The sequence below is a fragment of the Leguminivora glycinivorella genome, chromosome 12 (assembly GCF_023078275.1).
Source record: "Leguminivora glycinivorella isolate SPB_JAAS2020 chromosome 12, LegGlyc_1.1, whole genome shotgun sequence".
Taxonomy (NCBI): Eukaryota; Metazoa; Arthropoda; class Insecta; order Lepidoptera; family Tortricidae; genus Leguminivora; species Leguminivora glycinivorella.
Window position 1 is genome coordinate 7,251,321 of NC_062982.1, and position 22,836 is coordinate 7,274,156.

At 37.6% G+C, this 22,836-nt stretch overlaps 1 protein-coding gene across 2 annotated transcripts in view; it reads left to right on the forward strand.

Moving 5' to 3' along the window:
* LOC125232161 (85/88 kDa calcium-independent phospholipase A2) overlaps positions 1 to 22,836 on the forward strand; it is a 37,836-nt gene that overhangs the window by 9,306 nt on the left and 5,694 nt on the right. For both annotated transcript variants that reach the window (XM_048137789.1, XM_048137788.1), the window contains exons 6-10: positions 9,667 to 9,853; positions 11,155 to 11,376; positions 13,797 to 14,016; positions 16,980 to 17,153; positions 20,320 to 20,588. In XM_048137789.1, the coding sequence (XP_047993746.1) occupies positions 9,667 to 9,853; positions 11,155 to 11,376; positions 13,797 to 14,016; positions 16,980 to 17,153; positions 20,320 to 20,588 (1,072 nt within the window). The remainder of the gene's footprint in view (positions 1 to 9,666; positions 9,854 to 11,154; positions 11,377 to 13,796; positions 14,017 to 16,979; positions 17,154 to 20,319; positions 20,589 to 22,836) is intronic.

Here is a 22,836-nt window from a genome sequence, read left to right on the forward strand (position 1 = left end):
GTCAGCCTGCCTATCCCCGCAAACATTTTTCAAAGACGTGTGTGAAGGCCGATACCTCCAGGCAAACAATTATGGTCGCGTGCTAAATGATAAAACATCAGCCCTATCGCTTTATTTGTAAGTGCGATAGGGACGGCCCGATGTTTTATCATTTATCGCGCGAACATGATTGCCCTGCAGGTCTTCAGCTGTGCATTACGTATATGCGGGTTGTATTAAAGACTATCAGATATTTTCTTTATTCTTTTTGGTCGTTAGGTTTTTTTATCATTTTGTTTATACAAAAATAAAGCATGTGTATAAAATAAAAACCTAATGAATAGAGTACAACTAGCAGCAGTCAAGTCAGAGACCCAAAGGAAGACAGGGAATATCGACGCATATCTTATCATAATTATCCAATACCGCCATCGCTATCTGCATCAGACTCTTGATCTTACCCAATTTCCTAGTCTCTTCTCTTAATTTCAGTTTCTTGAGTTGAAAATGTTGAAACTCATACTTAGCATTAAATAAAACACAAATACATATAAAAATCACAATATCATTTTAAATTATGGCTTAGGCCCTGTACCAGTTGCAGTCGCCACGTCTGTAAAGCCACTTGTAGTTTCTTCTAAATGGCTAAATACCTAGATGTTATGTCATAAACATCTGTGACGTGACTGAAAATTAAAAAACATCGCTCAGAGATAAGGTTCAAATTAGCATAGCAAAAAATACAACAGTGCAGTCAAAATACCATCAAAATACGAAAAAGCAAATATCAATGTCGCCGTATTTCAGACAATAAAGGCTGTTTTCTCAAATATGAAAAAATCTCAAAAGCAGAATTTTATTAAGACTTTCTAGGAAAATTATTTTGAACTTGATAGGTAGAACAATTTATAAAAGTTTTACAGAAAAAAATTCTGAACTAAGTTTGTAACTATATGAAAAGCATTTTTTTATCTCAGATTGCATATTTTAGTATCGTAGCGATTTTTCTTTCAAATAAAAAGAGAATTATTAGAAAAGGTTCACGGTGTCTGCCGTAAACTGGGGTTACATTGACCAATTTGGGAATTTAAACTTCTCTAGCTTCTACATTTAATGGGTATTTTTACCCATTAAATGTAGAAGTTAGAGAAGTATAAATTCCATAATTGGTCAATGTAACCGTAACAAAGAAAGAAAAAAATGGGACCATCAACTTTTTTAGTCTTTTCCTGCTAAAAATCTAGAAAGGTAACAAAATAATGTACGCAAAAAAAACGATGTTATCAAACATAAACTGACATTGGGGTTACTTTGATACCCTATGTATATTTTAATGGTAATCGAATGTAATCCCTTACAAAAGTATTTTATCTCAAGAAAAGATAAAAAACGGTTCGCAGAGTCAAATATTACAACTCTTTAACGCTATTTTGGGGTTACTTTGATTAAAAATAAAAATTACCATCTTCGAAAAACCAACTTTATTTGCAATTGTTTCAATATGTATCACAAGAAGAGATCAAATTATCAGTCTCAACAAGTACCGTGACATAATCAGTAAAGATCGTTATCAGCGTGCTGTATTGGTGGCAGAGTATGGTTGACAAAAAAACAAATACACAAGTATTTAAAACATTATATGGGCCATTTTTTTCAAAGTTGTCCACCCCACTTTTTTGTAACATGTATATTTTTTACGCGATTAATACTCAGAATCGCAAGCTCTTTCGATCCTGATAGGAGAAAAAAAATGTCCCAAGATTTCCATACATTTTTCGAACCTTCCATTCCGTTACCGCCATACAAAATGTATGAAAAAATGGTAACGGAATGGAAAAAAATCTTGGGACACTTTTTTTCTCCTATTAGAATTGAAAGGTTCGATTGAAAGATATAACGATTCTAAGTGGAAACCACATACAAATTTGCAAATCCAAAAAAAAAAATGGGGTGGACAACTTTGAAAAAAAAAATGGCCCATATAATTAACAAATTATGAAATATATACATATTTATAATTACTTATCTAAATTATATTGAATAAATAACTAAAATTTGTTCAACAAATTTGGCTTCGTGCATTACTTTTGACTTGAACTACTTGAATAACAATTCTAGATAGTCGTATCTAGAGTGCATTTGATTATTTGGATTAAAATAATATACACTTCGCGTAATGTATTTTTATGACATAATTTGACGTATATTGTTTTAATCCTAGGAAGGAAAGCATTTATTTTGTAGTTAAGAACAAAGTGAATATGTATTTAAATGTAAGTATTTGTTTTTTTGCCAACCGTACCATTTGCCACGAAAAGTGCACCTTGATAACGATCTTTAATAATCAGACAATAATCAACTATGTGTCATTATGGTCAATGTTACCCCATGCAAGTGATCAAAGACACCCCACATAGTAAATAATTTAAATAGTAATAAATGCCTAGTTTGACTTTATGATACAACACTCAATACAATGGTATAGCTAAACACATGTCTGGCAAGCTAATATTCACTGTGAACCTTTTACTTTAATACCCACTACGTTAGTTTAGAAGTTATTTAAACATGAAAAATAGCAACAAACTATGCTTATATTTTAACACGTTATCCGCACTGCCCACGACCATACTTACTTGTTCACTGCGTCAGAGCACCATATAACTATAAAGGTTGGTTTAGGGTTATCATATGTCTAGATTTCGATAAATTTATTTTATTAATACATTACCGACTACTCATAACATATTAGTTCCTTATTTTTTGATAAAATAAATATAATATGCTCGTGACAGGTCAGGTTTTGTTCGTAATCCAAAAAAGTCAACACTAGCACTTTTCCCTATTCACCCCCTTCCCGACCCTATTCACCCCAACGTTAGGGTGAGCGAAAATTACTAAATAAAACGACATATTTTCAAAGACAGCCCGAAGTTCACACCGCTGGAAGATTTTTTGTGTAAAAAATTAGCATGGCACATATAAAAAAACTGCTATCGACGTTCAAAAGTCGGTTTTGGCCCTATTCACCACAAATTAAGTTAGTTCATACCCGTTCCGACCCCATGAACCCAAAATCTTCAGAAAACGATATACTAAGTAGCCCAAAGTACAGCGCCATCTCTAGGTGAATTGGGTTACTAATTTATGCAAACTACTTAAGTCGCAATAGATGTCATTTCATTTAGTATTTTGGTGGTAACTAGTAAAGATAATTAAGTTTTACAATTGTGCGAAAATAGATTCTCATTTGGCCGGATTTTTTAACCGAATTCCAAAATTCAAAAGGTTATAAATGTATAGTTTTTTTTAAATATCACTCCTGGTCAAATTTAATATCCTACAAATATTAACCGCAAACTGATAATGACTTAAGTATTTTTGAAATAAATTTGTGACAAATGTGGGTAGTTTAGTAACTAGGCACCGACTGATTGTGGGTAGGTTATATTTTCGCTCTCTGCTAATAAATCTTTTATGGAATGGACGTGTTTTCTTTGGTGCCTCTTCATCAGCGCTGATCTTCGGCTGGGAGCATACCTTACAAAATTGAATGCCGAAAAAAAAGTTTATTAGCAAAAATTACTTACTTGAAAATAAAGTCAAAACCGTTTTCATACTTATGCATTGAAATAGATATCACGCACGAAAGTAAGAACGACAAGGCCTCCTGGTGGCTGAGCCGGGAATCGAACCCGCCATCTCTCTCGCTATACCCTAATCCTCTAAGTGCCACTTGCACCAACGAATATGGAGGGTTAACCTGAGGGTTAACCCACCATTTTACATGGAATTTGACAGTTGACAGCCCACTAACCCTGAGTTAAGTGGTTGGTGCAAAAGGGCCTTAAAGTTCATATACGAGGTGGTCAAAATGTGCCTATCAGAGATAACATACACTAGAGAAATTTCGTCGGGTACCACACGGCGGGCGGGTGGCCTAGTGGTAATGACGTTAGCTGCGTAAGCTGAAGACCCGGGTTCGATTCCCGACTCGGCCACCAGTGGGCCTTGTCGTTTTTTCTTTCGTGTATGATATCTATTTCAATTTATGTATGTATGTATGTGAACACTTTATTGTACATAAGACAAGTTAGGACATAAAAATACAGTATAGTTATGGTGTACAAAGGCGAACTTATACCTATAAGGGATCTCTTCCAACCTTTGAGCGAATTGAGAATTTATTATTTATATAAACTTGAAAATAACAAATCAAAAATTATTCAATAAAATAATTTTATTTCTTCCCTAGATGTATAGTTTCATACTTATGATTTTTATTTTAAAGTAATCCGTTTATATTATAGCAACCATGGGTGATTTTTGTGGACTTAAGTAGAAACGTTGACTTGTGGTTGACAGAAGTGTGATTAACATTTATAAATGTTAATTTATTGTATCTAGTCTAACTACGAAGCAATACATTGACGTATAAATTGCCGTAAAAATAAAGAGAGGTCATTCATAAAAACATCACTTTAGGTAAGTTATATATCTTTTATACAATTTGACAACCATTGACTACACATCCCAATTCACCCCTCTTCCGACCCTAATCACCCCCTTCGTAAACCTATTCACCCCCTTTGCGACCCGTTTCCCCCCATTATTGATCCTATTCACCCCTCAGGCCGCGGATATTTGTTCATCCCGTAAAAGTTCCCCAACACAGTTGCATCGCTTTCTTCATGAAAACCATTATAAAAATTAAAATATGTCTTATGATTTTCTGTTAAACATAAACTTTAGAAGTGTAGGTATACACTACATTCAAAAGGATAATGAACAAATTATTAGCAAAATTTCACACAAAAATGAAGTTAAAATGAGTAAAAAATCCAATAAATTTGAATGCCTACTTTGACAGACATTTTCATGTCTGTAAATATATTATTTACATAAATCATAAAATATATTATTTAAATATAATAGCATTATATACCCCGGGAACCCTATTCAATATGTAAAAAATTGTCAATATGTAAAATGTCGGAAACTACGGAACGGAACCCTACACTGACCGTGGTCCGATGCGCTCTTGGCCGGTTTTTCTTCTGAATGATATGTAGAGATAATATAAAAATTCACCTCCCAATTTATAATAAGTTTTTTTGCAAAAAAATCATTTTTGGCACAGGCTTTACCTTAGCCGACTGTACCTTTCTTTCAAAAATCATCTATTGCTCTCCGAGATGTTTCTAAATACCCCTTACTCAATGGGGATACGACGTTTCATAACAGAGTTCCTCTGACCACCTTTCTGCTCCATCATCAGATCACCTCCATGATACCAGAATATTGCATTGTCACGTGATTTACATAAGTGTGCAAAATTTCAGCTCAATCGCAAATCGGAAAGCGGGTCAAATTTAGCTTCTAAGTTTTGGCCCAAACTAAGATATACTAACAAGGCAAGTTGAATAAAAGCTTGTAAAAAGGCTTCTGATATCAGATTTGTAATAAGTTTACTTGTCATAGTTTAACAACAGATGAGACAGACATATGCACTGACAATACTTCCCGTGTTTCGTGAGATGTCAAATCACCTCATACAATTTACCGCTCTAAGGCAACTAAGGTAGGGTTTGTTATTGCACTTTAATTACATATTAATGATTTCTAGCCCGTAAGATATATATTTGCTTTAACAATGGATAGATACCCAAGTAACATTTTAGTGCTATAATTTTGGTTTTCGACGCCAAAAGCTACTATAGATGTCGTATAAAGGTTTTCTGCGTGACCGCTTGTCGTATAAAAGCCTCCAGTAACACCTTTTAGCTCTATAAGCTTATAACGCTAAAAGGTGTTATTAGGAAGTGATGTAAACGTTTATATCACCATTTTATAGAGCCGCTATAGGCCTGGTCTATAACAGGATCAAATATGACTACTATAGATCTATATTATTGTATAATAGTGTTAGGAATCACTGCTATGCAATCAATTTGCGCTATTAAGGTTCCCGACAAGCCGCTATAGTTGTTGCGTTATACAGCTAAAAGGTGTTATTAGGAAGTGATGTAAACGTTTATATCACCATTTTATAGAGCCGCTATAGGCCTGGTCTATAACAGGATCAAATATGACTACTATATAACAATATTATTATATAATGGTGTTAGAAATCACTGTTATGCAATCAATTTGCGCTATTAAGGTTCCCGACAAGCCGCTATAGTTGTTGCGTTATACAGCTAAAAGGTGTTATTAGGAAGTGATGTAAACGTTTATATCACCATTTTATAGAGCCGCTATAGGCCTGGTCTATAACAGGATCAAATATGACTACTATATAACAATATTATTATATAATGGTGTTAGAAATCACTGTTATGCAATCAATTTGCGCTATTAAGGTTCCCGACAAGCCGCTATAGTTGTTGCGTTATACAGCTAAAAGGTGTTATTAGGAAGTGATGTAAACGTTTATATCACCATTTTATAGAGCCGCTATAGGCCTGGTGTATAACAGGATCAAATAACCTACTAAAGAACAATATTATTGTATAATAGTGTTAGGAATCACTGTTATGCTATCAATTTGCGCTATTAAGGTTCCCAACAAGCCGCTTATAGTATTTTTAGTAGTCGTATTTTAACAGAAATTAAAACCTAACTATACCACTATTTTGGGATATAGTGGCTTTGGAAAACACTGCTACAGTATTTAACACTGTAGTAGTGATATGAATACCATTATAGAGCTATTTTGCTGTATAATGAAGTTTTCAGGATACGTTTATATAGCTTTGAAAAGCGCTAATAGTCGTTTTCTAATGCCTTTTATATCTCATCGCCGTATACGTCACAATTACTCTTTTATATCACAGAACTGTGGAATAATGGTTTCGGTATCTCTTTTAAAACACAATAGCGTTATAGTTGAGTTTACTATATGTTTTATAAAAAAAAAACTGTTTAGAAGATCTTTCTATAGTAAAACATTGAAAACAAGTATTGTTTTCTATATAAAGAACTTATAAGTTAAACTGGATCATAGTTAAAGTCTCATGCAACCCTAATTGAATCCACAATGGCGGGCTTATGGCAGTGAATGCGTATGATAAGTGACATAGTCGAACTATAAAAGCGTATGTTTTACTTCTTGGATCCATAGTAGAAACTATGGTACCAATAATTTTATTGTATTAAATTATATTTATTTATTTTATTCAAAACAGGTATAAATCGAGGGCGCACTTAAAATACTCCATTAAACTAATATTCTTTTAACGGTAAAATTTCCATCGCATACCTTTTTGCAGTAATGATGGAATTATACGAAATCCAAATTATTTTGATTGACACTAAACTTCACAAGTTCACACGCCACTTTTCATAAAGTTCCTCGTTTAAAACAGTTTTTGTTAAATATTACACACATTAAATTATTTTAGAAATTTCATTCATTCGCATTAAAAGGGACGGCAACTGCTATTACAGAACAAAAAACCTGTATAACGGAATCTCAAATGCTACTATAGCATAAATTGATACTATAATAGCGTTACTGTGTCCTCTATGTCAACAAATTAGCACAATAGTCATCATCACATCACCATTATAGACCTTAAACGTCACGGATGATACTGCAATAGCCCTATTATATCACTAAATGGCTGCATAATTGCGCCAAATCGGCTCTACAGTACCAATATAGACTATTTATAGGACCATTTAATGTGATTTAATTTGGTGCTCTCGACCACTATAGGACCAGAAATTGTTACTTGGGTATTTATGCGAGTGAGAGTGTAATTTAGATTTTTATTTATAAGGAATCAAATATTTTTAAGCTACCCGATCAGATATTTCTGCGGATAAGGACACTCCCCACATCTGCCGTCTAGCAATCGTAGCGTCGGGCCAACTGTATGGCTAAGCCGCGCCGACGCGGCGTCTTTTTCCATACAGTTGGCCCGACGCTACGCTCGCGAGACGCTAGAAAGAGAGACGATGTTTTTGCCGGTCACGGAGCATCACAAATTTTTGCCGGGAATATGTCGTCATATACTTATGGTCCCCTATAGAAAATTAGATATTTTTGCACGGCCGTTCATAGTCATAATAATTCTAACAATAAGTAGCCACCAAATTCTACAAAACCCTTTACTCCGAATCTCCCACACACCCACAGCCTGTGCCTGATTTAGAAGAAAGCTTCCAACATCAACATCGCATATATGCTGGTGACTGTTCCATGAATATTTGGTCTAGTCTAGTTGAGTGGAGAAGTGCCATTCAAAACGAGCGTTAACTTTCTAAACAACAATATATTTAGGTACTTTATAATTATTATTGTTTTCAACTTACGGTTACGTGTTCGTGGTATGAACAGAGTAAATCTTTAATGAAATTGAGACATTTTTTTTTATACAACTAAATTTGAACTAGAAGCACTAAACCTATACCCTCTCGCATTCCCCTTTTTTCTATTCTAAGTAAGAATCAATTAATATGTATCTGAATATATGTATGAATAGATTAAATTGTAATTGTTTACATACAACCTGTGAAGTTTGGTTGACAAAATTTGACATAGGTGCTGTCATATATATTTTTAAAATGACGTACTGTTAATACCAGCGTAATGAAAATGTATTCCGATGAGTAAAAGAAAACATGAAACTTTTTTCAATTTAACCGAACTAGAATGAAATCATTTATACTCATTCGGTTGTGTTCGTTATTTTCTTTAATAATGTGATATATTTTTATTTATTTTTTATGCACAAGCCATGCACCTTTAAACTTTAAATGAGATTGGATCTCCACCTGACATTATTGATTTACCCTATTTATTTTGAGCACAGTTTTACACTGGTATGGTTTTTCATGTACGTACACTATTTTCTGTCAAAATATTTGTCAAATTTAAACGTCAACGCGGAGCGACCGGCGACACGTCTGCCTCCGATGAGCCGCTCAGGGCGTCTAATCGAAAGGAGAATTCTGACAGCAATGGCGAATGTATGGAAATTTTACGATAGTTTAAATTTAAGGTAAAATTTCTTTGTTGCCTTTGAGAGGAAAAATATAAAAAACCTCAAAACCTGTAGTCCATTTATCTGGCTTTTAGAATCACTTAATGTTATAACTAAAGTATTGAATTTTTTTAACAAAGTTTACTAAACGGCGACATACGTTTTTCTCATTTTAGGTCAACTTTGTGTGGGTTTAGTTATTACACCGTTAATAATTGGAGATTGTGAATAGTCAAAAGTTGTAGACACACTCTTTAAGATAATAACTACATTTATTTTATTTCATTTAATTTAGAAATGTGAGCAGCATTTGTTAAACGCCGAATGCACTTTTCGAGGATTTCGTACGACCCCCTCTTAAAGTAAAATTAATAAACATTTAGAAACTGTTCGAAAAATAATAATTTTATAGTTAAAAATCAGGTTTCATCATTGTATAAACTGATGTAAAATAATTTATTTAATTCTTGTTTGCACGTAGGTATGTCTGAGTTTAATGCCTACAATACCTACAACCCGCTAACCGCTCCTAAAATAGCTTATATTTTAGATAAGAATATAATATGTTTAAGTTAGGGCACTCAAGGTCTATTAACACATCATGTATTTTCACATTATTGTTTGTATGGCCTAAATAAATAAAAAAAAAGAAGTTTCTCTTAAGATTTCTAAAATATACATATTTTTTTATATCCAGGCTCTCGCAAGCAAAACAGTAGCATCTCTCAACGTATACAACAAGCAAGGATACACACCTCTACACATGGGCTGCCTAGCCAACGCGCCAGACTGCGTGCGAGCGCTGCTATTGGCCGGCGCTGACGTGAACCTGCCGGCTAAGAGACAGTCCACTGCTAATACTACTAACGCTATACCAATACCAGGTTAGTTACCTGTAACGTCAATGTCACAATTTTGTTTTCTTTCAACCCCTTACTAAAAGTGGCACTGAAACTTGAGTATTTTCATGTACCTACTCTGCCTACCTGTTCTGGGAATACAGGCGTGAGTTTATGTATGTATAAGATACAGTATTCTTTGCAAGTAAAACAGGTAATACAATACCAGGCAGGCAAGCATGGTCGCGCGATAAATAATAAACATCTGGCCGTCCCTATCGCACTATTTGCAAGTGCACTACTTGCAAATAGTGCGATGGTAAATATAACGGCCAGTTTATTTTTTATCATTTATCGCGCGACCATACTGAGCTAACCTGCCGGCGTATCATGCTGCCAATTTTATCACTTATCCACGTGGATAAAGCATCCGTCACGCTTTAGCAAGTATGTCAGTGTGAGAGTGACAGATGTCTTATCCACGTGGATAAGTGATAAAATTGGCAGCATGATACGCCGGCAGGTTAGTTCAGTTTTCAGCCTTACTCAATATTGTGATAAAAAATAAACACCATTATATTTACACATTTTTACAAAAAAATGTTCTATTATATTCCTTTGAATGTACACAATTCCTTTGTAAGGTACAGTTTTCCTTACAAACTAAGTTCTCTGGGGTGTACAATAAAAATACAAAATTCCGTGCGGGATTCCGCACGAGGCACGAGCTTACATGGTACTTATGTGTACTAATCATGACTAAAGTTTTTTATGAATTAGGGGGTTAAAGTCTGTTTAAATATAATATACTGGATGAATAATTGGATAAGCATCAATAAGTGTGCTCAATTACGTCTTTTCGGCTTAGTTTTAGTGGTAGATAGATTAGTCCGAATCTACATTTAAATTTCATTTGTTGTAGTTATTTTATTTATTAATTTATTTATTCAAATACGTAAGTTTACAGTACTTAACCAAAACACTTACATATTACATTACATATTACATTTTTGCGGTCGAGGTGGTGTAACGGTTTAATAGCACATCAGCCGCGTTAGCTGGAGACCCGGGTTCGATTCCCGGCTTGGGCCGATTGGGCTTGATCGCTTTTTCTTTAGTGTATGGTATCTATTTCAGTTTATTATTTATTTAAACTTAATTGCACAGTAAAAATATACAGTTACAAAAGGCGGACTTAATGCTACATGGCATTCTCTACCAGTCAACCTTTAGGCCAAACAGAACCAAACACTAATATTTGAACCAGAAATTAATATTTTTCGGTGCGTTCCCTCTTCTACTTTGTAGTTACTTTCAAAAAAATAACAACTTTCTGTTGCTTTCAGGTATCGTCGGTGACGTACTCCAAGACAATTTACCCAAACTTTACCAACAAGACATGAAGTACGGCGGCACGCCTCTCCACTGGTCCATCTCTCGCGAAGTGATCGAAGCTTTAGTGGACAGGAAATGTGACATAAACGCTATGAACTTTGAGGGAAGAACGGCGTTACACGTGATGGTACTAAGGGGAAGGTTGGACTGTACTATAGCGCTACTGTCTAGAGGTTTGTATATGGATCTCGTCTTGAATATACACCCTGTTTTTATTGAATTCTGTATTTAACTACTGTTTGTACTGTTAACTTCAAGGGAAGGTTCTTTACATCAAATATAATAAATTTCTCTAAGAAACTGGCATCTTAACTCTTATGGTTATCGAGTTATTAAAAAAATAAAGATAATTAGGTACTGAACACGTGTGTACAGCCTGCCTTTAGCAATTCCTAATGTTATTTGTTTTGACATGTGTCGTCAATCACTTGACACCAGCGATTGTTAATATACCTAGATGTCTAAAGAGCTTTCAAAAATGACCCCACGAATATTGTGCCACGGTCGGGGCCTAAAAATTGTGCCACGGAGCTTGTCAGTGCGCTAATGGCGGCCAGTCGGAACAGTCGTAGTACGTCATATTTAGAATATATGTTTACAAAAAGAATATGCCGTACTGTTTTGTAATATCATGTGCTAGTCGTTTCAACAAATACGAAAAAAAATATGGGATTAAGTTTCATGTGTAATTTGGCGAGGATCATAATTATTTCGATTTATTTTGTAGAAGCTACTTTTGTATGGGGATGATGTTATGCAACATTTTTAATAGCCATTGATATTTAAAAACTTTCATTTTAGTATAATTTTATAAATATCGCGCGACCATGTTTGCCTGCCTGCTGCGCGGCCGACATAGGCCAGTAAACTTGTTTAAACACACGTACGTGTCAGTGGCATAGGAGTTCGATTATTTTGATCACAGACCTTGTGTCATCGGCATAGTGGTTTAAATGGCCAATCTGAACACATTCGTGGACACGTATGGTATAGCATACGCGTAGTCATTTGTTTCCTTTGGTCTATGACAGATGACGTCACTAAGCGTCCCTAAACGTGTTAATTTAGAAGGTTTTAGATTAGAAATAGACGTGACCTGTGGTCCGGTGTCAGTACGGCGTATTATGATCTTGGAACCACTTTTCGGCTGGCATTTTGTTTGAAAGTAGTGTTCCATGTTATTATCTTTCGGTAGCGACATCTAAGTAATTACATATTCAAGAGCCGGTTTTTTAATCGCCAGATAAATATATCTACCAGATAAAGTTATCACTATCCTTTCCATCACACGTATAAATTACAGTGACAGCTGACATTTATCTGACAGATATTATTTATCTGGCGATTGAAAAACCTGACCAGCCCTGAAAAGGTAAAATTTATAAAATGAAAGCCTACGTTTAACACCTGTTAACAATAGATGGCAACTGACAACAACCTGAACGTGACTGTACATTGATATACAGATATAAATTGAATTTATCTAGCCATAAAAATACTTATTATAGCGGCATACGTGTACGACATAATTATTATTTTCATATGTAGGTTGTTACTTCATAACAACAAGTTAATTATGTAGTTATTTTTTAATATGCATAAAATTAAAATTATTTCTGCTTGGTTCTTTAATGTATGATATAAACCCATCCCTTTTCGTGTCAAATTTTAGTCAAATATGAACCGCGAATTCTTAGCTGCCAGTACGTACAGCAAGAAGGTTATTAGCCGAATAAAATCGCTGATTGGTAGTTAGTGACATTATATGCATTTCAGCTACACTTATCTGTGTGCATTAGTATAAAAGAGATGACTATTGTTTTGTTTACCAGTTTTGATTACAGGGCCTGTAAACGTATTGTCTTGTGTAAATGTAGGCGTAATTGTGTATGTGTGCTAAACGGTGCCAAGAATTTGAACGGTAATGTTCTTAAAAGCGGCTTCCATGTTTATCTTACTTCGTTGCTTGACACTATCTTGAATGTAATTCTTAAGGGTCTCTCACACTACTAAATTCATTTATTATGTATGAAAATGATAATAATTTTTTTTGCGAATTTAACTAAAAGTGATACATAGGGTGGTTCCTGATAATGAACCTAGCTACGTGTCGAATTTAGCGGAAAACAAAAAAACACGATGTATGTATTACCTCCTGTCCTCCACTGGTATATTGTCGCAAGATCATAGAGGCTTTAGTGATATAACTGCGTTAAACTTTGAAGGTCGAACGATGTTGCATGTCCATGATTTTGAGAGGGAGACTGTAGTGTACTTATACTACTTATAGCGCTACTGTTTAGAGGGACGAGTATGTATTCTAGAAAGAAAGAGAGGGTATGAGAGAGACAGGACAAGAAGCCTTAGTGGTCAAGAAGCTTGATTTAAAGGCGTACAAAGCTGTAAAAAGCTTTTACTACATTGCACAAGAACTGTGATATTTTACTACATTGCACAACGTACCTACTTTCACTGTGTTACATTTAAGTCGGTGTATGTTTTAGCCATTGGGTGTTTTTTTTATTGGACAGGTGACGAAACAACTATTTGCTTGCGATTGATTTTTATTATTTTCAATCATTATTCGTTTCAGGCGCGGACCACTCCATAGCAGACAGCGAAGGCAATACTCCCCTACACTTAGCGGTCAAGCAAACAAACATATCTCTGGTAGAAGCACTGATAGTGTTCGGGGCAGATTTGGAAGCTCTGAACAATGCCGGCTACACCGCCCGGCATATGGTGCCCTGTGAGATGTCCAGCAGTAACTACGATAAGATATTGTATGTTCTCCATGCTGTGGGGGCTCAGAGGTCAGTGAACTTAATTTTTTGTGTTTAAAGCTATATGTATTGAATAAGTCCGGCTACACCGCTTGACATATGGTGCCCTGTGAGATGTCCAGCAGTAACTACGATAAGATATTGTATGTTCTCCATGCTGTGGGGGCTCAGAGGTCAGTGAACTTAATTTTTTGTGTTTAAAGCTACTCGTATATGTATTGAATAAGTCCGGCTACACCGCTTGACATATGGTGCCCTGTGAGATGTCCAGCAGTAACTACAATAAGATATTGTATGTTCTCCATGCTGTGGGGGCTCAGAGGTTAGTGAACTCAATTTTTTGTGTTTAAAGCTATATGTATTGAATAAGTCCGGCTACACCGCTTGACATATGGTGCCCTGTGAGATGTCCAGCAGTAACTACAATAAGATATTGTATGTTCTCTATGCTGTGGGGGCTCAGAGGTCAGTGAACTCAATTTTTTGTGTTTAAAGCTATATGTATTGAATAAGTCCGGCTACACCGCTTGACATATGGTGCCCTGTGAGATGTCCAGCAGTAACTACAATAAGATATTGTATGTTCTCCATGCTGTGGGGGCTCAGAGGTCAGTGAACTCAATTTTTTGTGTTTAAAGCTATATGTATTGAATAAGTCCGGCTACACCGCTTGACATATGGTGCCCTGTGAGATGTCCAGCAGTAACTACAATAAGATATTGTATGTTCTCCATGCTGTGGGGGCTCAGAGGTCAGTGAACTCAATTTTTTGTGTTTAAAGCTATATGTATTGAATAAGTCCGGCTACACCGCTTGACATATGGTGCCCTGTGAGATGTCCAGCAGTAACTACGATAAGATATTGTATGTTCTCCATGCTGTGGGGGCTCAGAGGTCAGTGAACTCAATTTTTTGTGTTTAAAGCTATATGTATTGAATAAGTCCGGCTACACCGCTTGACATATGGTGCCCTGTGAGATGTCCAGCAGTAACTACGATAAGATATTTATTTATTTTATTTAATCTTTATTGCACAAAAGAAAATCTTGCAGTACAAAAGGCGGACTTAATGCTTTAAGGCATTCTCTACCAGTCAACCTCAAGGCTAAGCAGAGAGACTGTGAGCGGTGCTACAATTTCAACAGTAAAATCAAAACAAGGGAAATAAAAGAAAGCATACTAAATAAACTAAACATAAGTACACATATAATTTACAAATACATATACATACATATAACTATACATACCAAATATATATAAATATATATATATATATATATATATATAGACAAAACATGTGAAACTAAGAGTTTTTCATTCTGCTAGCAAAGAGAGCTCGTAAGGATTTTTTGAAAGCGAACTTAGTTGGGGCGCTTTTAATTTTATAAGGAAGTACGTTCCAGAGACGAGCCGCTTGCACGGTGAACGAATGTGACATGAACCCAGTACGGTGAGGAGGGATGGACAGAGACATGTTGCCAGTAGAGCGAAGTTGACGGTCGCGAGAAACTCCATAATATTGGAAAAAGGATTTGAGGTAGACTGGAGAATGTGGGTCGTTGAGCACAGAATAAAGAGTGGAAAGCAAGCGACTATTGCGTCGTTGTCGAATGGGAAGCCAGCCAAGCTGAGAACGAAAAGAGGAAACGTGATCATATTTGCGGAGGCAAAATATGAAGCGGATGCAGTTGTTAAGCAGGCGATCCAACTTATCGAGAAGTTCCTCATTTAAATCCGGATAACACACATCACCATAATCAATAATGGGCAGTATGAGAGAGTTAATTAATGCAATTTTCGTTTTGATTGGTAGGAAGTGCTTCAGTTTATTAAGAGAATGGAGTGATCCCATGACCTTACGGCTGATTTCAGTAACCTGTGCCCTCCAACTCAAGGTATTATCTAGAAGAACACCCAGGTCTTTAAAATTTTCGTTAAATGGTATAGGGGATATTGTATGTTCTCCATGCTGTGGGGGCTCAGAGGTCAGTGAACTCAATTTTTTGTGTTTAAAGCTATATGTATTGAATAAGTCCGGCTACACCGATTGACATATGGTGCCCTGTGAGATGTCCAGCAGTAACTACAATAAGATATTGTATGTTCTCCATGCTGTGGGGGCTCAGAGGTCAGTGAACTCAATTTTTTGTGTTTAAAGCTATATGTATTGAATAAGTCCGGCTACACCGCTTGACATATGGTGCCCTGTAAGATGTCCAGCAGTAACTACAATAAGATATTGTATGTTCTCCATGCTGTGGGGGCTCAGAGGTCAGTGAACTCAATTTTTTGTGTTTAAAGCTATATGTATTGAATAAGTCCGGCTACACCGCTTGACATATGGTGCCCTGTGAGATGTCCAGCAGTAACTACAATAAGATATTGTATGTTCTCCATGCTGTGGGGGCTCAGAGGTCAGTGAACTCAATTTTTTGTGTTTAAAGCTATATGTATTGAATAAGTCTGGCTACACCGCTTGACATATGGTGCCCTGTAAGATGTCCAGCAGTAACTACGATAAGATATTGTATGTTTTATTATGTATATAGTAATTATTTATATTTTGTATGTTGTAATTATTTTTATTGAGGAATATCGGCCCAAAACACAAAAATAATGTCCCCGAGTGTTTCTGGCATCCGTCCGGTAAACGGATTATGCTCGTTCGATTCCAGCTCGGGACACTTAGAGAGCCTTTGGTCACTTTTTCTCTGTATATGACATTTACTTTATGTTTACGAAAATAATGATTAAAAGTTTGTAAAGCATCCTGTAATATTCTTACGAGTATCATACGTATTCTTCTTCGGGTGCCATCTTCCTACCGAAGTCTAGTGGCTGCTGTTCCACTGCTGCTTAAACAAGCAAAACGGAGTGGAAACCGTGTAAGGATCGACCAATCATATCGGTTAGAATTCACATCCCGTCTCCACATACCTTCGCTGTTCTCCGCGTCAGTCTAGCCGCAACCTAAACATTTCCCTTGCCCGCAGATGTTCAGCGGATGTCGTCGGCTGCGGCCCCGGCTGCGCGGCCCGCGGCGACTACAACGGCGTCCCTCCGCCTAGTGTACCGCGGCCCTCCTCGCGTGACGTCATCAGCCACATGCTGAGCGTGGCCGCCATGGAGCGCGCCTCCACGCTGCCCGCCAGTGGCAAGCAGGGCCGGTTAGTATCAAAACTCTTTAAGGATCACAAACTGTCTCTTGACTCCTAGCAAAGATCCGTTCCGTAGCTCTAGCTCCGCATAGACGGATAAAGTCTAAGAAAAAAACTTACCTCAAAGCCGTAGAGAAAAAGGTACAGTGACCTAGATGGTGTTAAACCTTTGGGGAACGCTCGGCTAGATGGCGCTAATATTAATATTTTACATTTTAACACATATCAAGTTAACAATGTGGGCCAAATTGTCAAAAGTGAGGTTCTAAAGTTTTAAGCCTGCGTCGAGAGATGGCAGTCTATGCAATGTGATTACACATTATACTTTGACATTAACTCTCTATAATATTCGATCTAGGGAATGCAATCTCGACGAGATTGGAGCCCAGGCGAGATCTCGGGAATTCATGAAGCCAATCTCGCGAGATCTCGCCAATTTCGAGATCTCGCGAGATTGGCCGGTTTGTGGGTTTATACTTGTAAATAATCACAATATAGCAATGAATAACGATAAAAATAATAAGAATGATTGGTATTATGAAATAAATATTTATCTTGATTATTTTTTCATATTTTTTAAATGTATTTTATATTATACCTCTTACCTCACAACTCACAATATATCTTTAAAATCTTTGAACTTTAGATTATCATGTAAGAAAATGAAATTAAATAATTATTCACGAGTGAGTAAAAAAAACGAAGCGTGCCAAAATCGGCAAATTTGAATTCGTTACCATGCCAACCGCAAACAGTACACAGTAAAGACTACTTGAAAATTCCTCAACGTATCACTTTGTAGATGAAAGTATAAAAAAATTACATTATAAAAGTCAAGGTTATCCCTACCATCATTAAATATACCCACATAAAAACATTAGCTCTATACTCAATTATAAATAGTTGACTACTAATAAAGTACATAAAAATATTAGACTACCAATACAATACGTTTCTTAAACCCAACAGTTAAATATGAAACTTAAATAGAAACTAAAAACAGAAATAGATATGTAACAATAACATATTATATAGTATTTTATGCAACTGGTGGTTAAAAGAGGTCAAAAAAGGTGAGTGGCGTGGGTAACAATTTGAGGCGAAGCCGAAAATCTTATACTATTAAACGAGCAATTCTTGTATATTTATTTATTTATTTATTTATTTATTTATTTATTTATTTATATATACCGACGATCTTGGAAACCGCTCTAACCATTTCGCTGAAATTTGTTTTGTGGGGGTTTTCGGGGGTGAAAAATCGATCTAGCGTAGCCTTAGATCCCGGAAAACGCGAATTTTCGAGTTTTCATGAGTTTTTCTTTCGCATTTGTAAACATAAAATATGGTCCTTAATTTCGCCGCGCGCGCATCGATTCCGCTTAGCTCAGTCGCACGAGGTCGGTCTAATGTACGCAGATAGATCGTAGGTGTCAGGGTTTCGAATCCCGGTCAGAAATTAAGTTTTTGTTTTTTGTCTTTTTTTTGTTTTTGTATTTATAAGAGTTTTTTTTTTATCTAAAGACGTGATATATTAAAATAGAACCGAGCGAAGCTCGGTCGCCCAGATATTGTTAATAAAGACGCCACGAGCATTTTTTGACTCAGTTAAACACCGTTGCATACAATACTTTTTCTACGACCAAGCACTTATTTTGAAAGAAAATTATAAATTCAACAAATACCTACTTTCAGTCATCTTAGTTATCTAGGTGGACCGTCTACCATTTTGAATATGCAGTTTGAGTGCAAACATGAAAATAAAACTGTCTATGGTATGGTTCTTTGAAGCCTGGCCACTAAGACGAATCGAGCAGAGTTGAATCGAGTTCTATACATTTGAATGCGATTCGACGCGTCGCCAATGAACGCAGCAGAAAACGAAGGAGTCTCGACTCTGCGAATTGGTTTGTTAAGTTGGTAGCAATGTATTTACTAAACTGTAAAACAGCTATATCGTGCGACTGCTACTAAATGTTTTCAGGGTATAGACTAGATAGACGTGTCCTGACATCTTTTATGTAGGGTTTTAAAGTTCTATGCACGACCTTGTAACTCACGAATAACAGTACGGGAGTAGAAAAATATAATTATAGTAGTGGGACTATTTAAATAAGAATTAAAAAATATAATCAAATGATTTTATTTTTTCAGTGTAAAATAGAAATTGTTATTGGTTGCCTAACAAACGACAGCCGAGCCGTAGTATAAGGCTTCTGCTCTCTCGACATCCAACAAAACTGCACGAAAAATCGTTACATTCGTAAAATAGATGGTTAAATATACACACACCCATAAGTGTTATCCATAAAGAATGGCGAATCATGCAAATTGCCCTGACACCCCCCGAATTCTTTCGAAACGGTCCGAATCTGTCGTTCGTCATTCCGAACATTTGACTGAGATAGGTAAATTACTGACTGAAATAAGCGAGTTGAATCTGAGTAGAAATCTAGATCTCTACCGAGTTGACGAGTTCAGTCAAATGATATAATAGTTCATATAAATCACTTACAACTTGCGAACGAAACATGTTTAGTCAGTTTGCAAGCTTTGAATAAGACGTTTTATAATTGACTTCAATCTCGTTAATCTCGCGAGATCTCGTCGATTTTTCGGCCGAGATCAATCTCGCTAAAAATGACCGAGATCTCGTACAAAAGAGATCTCGCGAGAACGAGATTGCATTCCCTAATTCGATCCTCTTTGCTCCTAGCTATCTAAATTATCTGGGATCACGTGGTGCTTTATAAGGCCTTTATCATACTGACCCGTCGCAGACGACGTCCAGCAGCCCATCGTTCGCGGCGTCTGAATGGTGTTTCCAGATTTTTCGAGAGTGGTCGTTTGTTCATAACCACAAACATCTTCTAAACAGCATACAGACATTGCGCATTACAGACGCCGTAGACTATGGGCCACTGATCGTTGTCCGAGACGAATTTGAACGACCAAGGCTTAAAGAAAACGGTGTCGATGTCTTAAGTCGGGATCGGGCTTATTCCAGCGTGAAGTGAGGCACATTTACACTAACGTCACCGAACGCTCGCTCGACGCGTATGCCAAAAACATACTAGAGCCAGTTTCAACTTATAACCGATCAACGAACACGCATCAATGCATGTACCAATGAAAAATAACCTAAAACTATGCAGTACATATTTTTTATTTGCAGCCTCCTCTGCCTCGACGGCGGCGGCATCCGTGGCCTAGTACTCGTCCAAATCCTAATCAACTTAGAAGCAGCCATCGGCCGCCCCATCATCCACTGTTTCGACTGGGTAGCTGGCACCAGTACCGGAGGCATTCTGGCTTTGGCCCTAGCCAGTGGGAAAACTTTGAGAGACTGCCAGAGATTATACTTTCGCATGAAGGAATACGCTTTTGTCGGTATGAGACCGTACCCTTCAGAAGCATTGGAAAACATTCTAAAGGATAATTTAGGTAAGAAATCCACTGTTTTGATTGGGTAGCTGGTACTAGTACAGGAGGCATTCTGACTTTGGCTCTAGCCAGTGGGAAAACTTTAAGAAACTGCCAGAGAATATACTTTCGGATGAAGGAATACGCTTTTGTCGGTATGAGACCGTACCCTTCAGAAGCATTGGAAAACATTCTAAAGGATAATTTAGGTAAGAAATCCACTGTTTTGATTGGGTAGCTGGTACTAGTACAGGAGGCATTCTGACTTTGGCTCTAGCCAGTGGGAAAACTTTGAGAAACTGCCAGAGAATATACTTTCGGATGAAGGAATACGCTTTTGTCAGTATGTGACCGTACTCTTATGAAGCGTTGGAGAACATTTTAAAGGATAATTTAGGTAAGAATGTGAATCTATACTGTTTCCACAGTTAAGCTGAATTAGTACTGCAGCGTCTTATAAACAGCGAAAGACCTAAGAAGAAAAAGATAACTAATTAGAGTTTATTGGAAAAAATGTCCCGAAAACACAAAATGACATTTCTGATAATCTTACGGCCTAGCCACGACATTGGTCTAAGCGCGACAGCGGCGAGCGGCGGCCATACATTGAAGCGAGACACAGCGATGGGACTTTTCATTCGCACGTATGGCTGCCGCTCGCCGCTGCCGCGCTTAGACCAATGTCGTGGCTGGGCCGTTAGGCCTTGCCATTTTTTTATGTGTAAAAATGGACATAAGGCATTGGTCCCACCGCGAGCTAGTAAGCTATGAGCTATCGGCTATAAAAACGTGCAAAAGATAATCACTACCCACTAATCAAAATTAATAGTCACTGCGCCTTTTTTATTTTGAAGTTTTGTTTGCTCCTTCCAAAATTTACTTATCTATTGCGCTGTTATCCCATTTGGAAATTTCCCGATATAATTACCTCAATAGACTCCATTCTTAAATGCCAAATTGAGACCGTACTTAACATCCATTTTAGTGAGCAAGCTTGGACCCAAGCCTGTTTACCGGTAAGGTTTGGCGGTTTGGGCACTCGAAACGTTGCGAGTGTCGCTTTGCCAGCATTCCTGTCCTCCATTCACAGCACGTCTGATCTCGCAGGTAAAATCTTGAAAGCTCCCACAGCTACAAACTGCGAGATTGCGTGCCTGGATGGGGCCACGAATGCTTGGCTAACCGGACCAAGCCCAAACATACCATCCAGACCCAAACAACAAAGGGCATGGGACTCCCTTGCATCTGTTGCCACCCTGAACACACTCGTGGCCTCTTCATCAGGCAAAGACCTCTCGAGGCTCTTAGCTGTATCCAAACCGGAATCCGGACAATGGCTCCACGCCTATCCCTCACCCAACACCGGTACTTTGATAGACGCAAGTACCTTGCGCATAGCCGTCGGTCTCCGGCTTGGAGTAGCAATATGCTCAGACCACTCGTGTGCTTGTTGTAGGGCCCCAGTAGACCGGCTGGGCCACCACGGCCTCTCCTGCTCCTCGGGCGCGGGCCGCCTTTCTCGCCATGCCGCCCTCAACGACATCCTCAGAAGGGCTCTCGTCAGCGCCAACGTCCCCGCAGCTCTGGAGCCCCAGATCGCACGGGACGATGGCAAGCGCCCGGACGGGATGTCGTTAATCCCTTGGCGAAAGGGCCGCGCGCTGGTGTGGGACGCTACCTGCGCTGACACGTTGGCTGCGTCCTACATCCAAGTGACCAGCAAAAAGGGTGGGGCGGCAGCTGACGCCCGGGAGCGGTTTAAGGTCAACAAATACAGCTGTCTCGGCGCCAACTACGAGTTCGTAGCGTTTGGCGTCGAGACACTCGGACCGTGGGGTAAGGGAGCGCGTGGGCTTGTAAGGGATTTGGGGAAACGGTTAAGGGAGGCAACAGGTGACCCTCGCGCCGGCAGCTTTCTCGCGCAAAGAATTGCTATTGCAATACAGCGCGGGAATGCTGCTTGCGTGATGGGCACCCTGCCGAGGGGCCAGGGCCTGGAGGGTAGTTTTTAGGTTTATTTATTTTTATATAAGTTATAGTTTAAGTTTTTTTTGTCCACTATCTGTACTAATGTATAATCATAATCATAATCAATTTATTTAATAAAAATATTTATATCACTACCGTGTAAATAAAAGAGTCACGGCGATGTTTATCACTCGCCCAGCGGTGAACTATCAAAATCGCCGTGTCTCTTTTATTTACACGGGAGTGTTTATCTTTTGTTCGTTTTTATAGCTCGTAGCTTTACCTCGCGCTGTGACCAGTG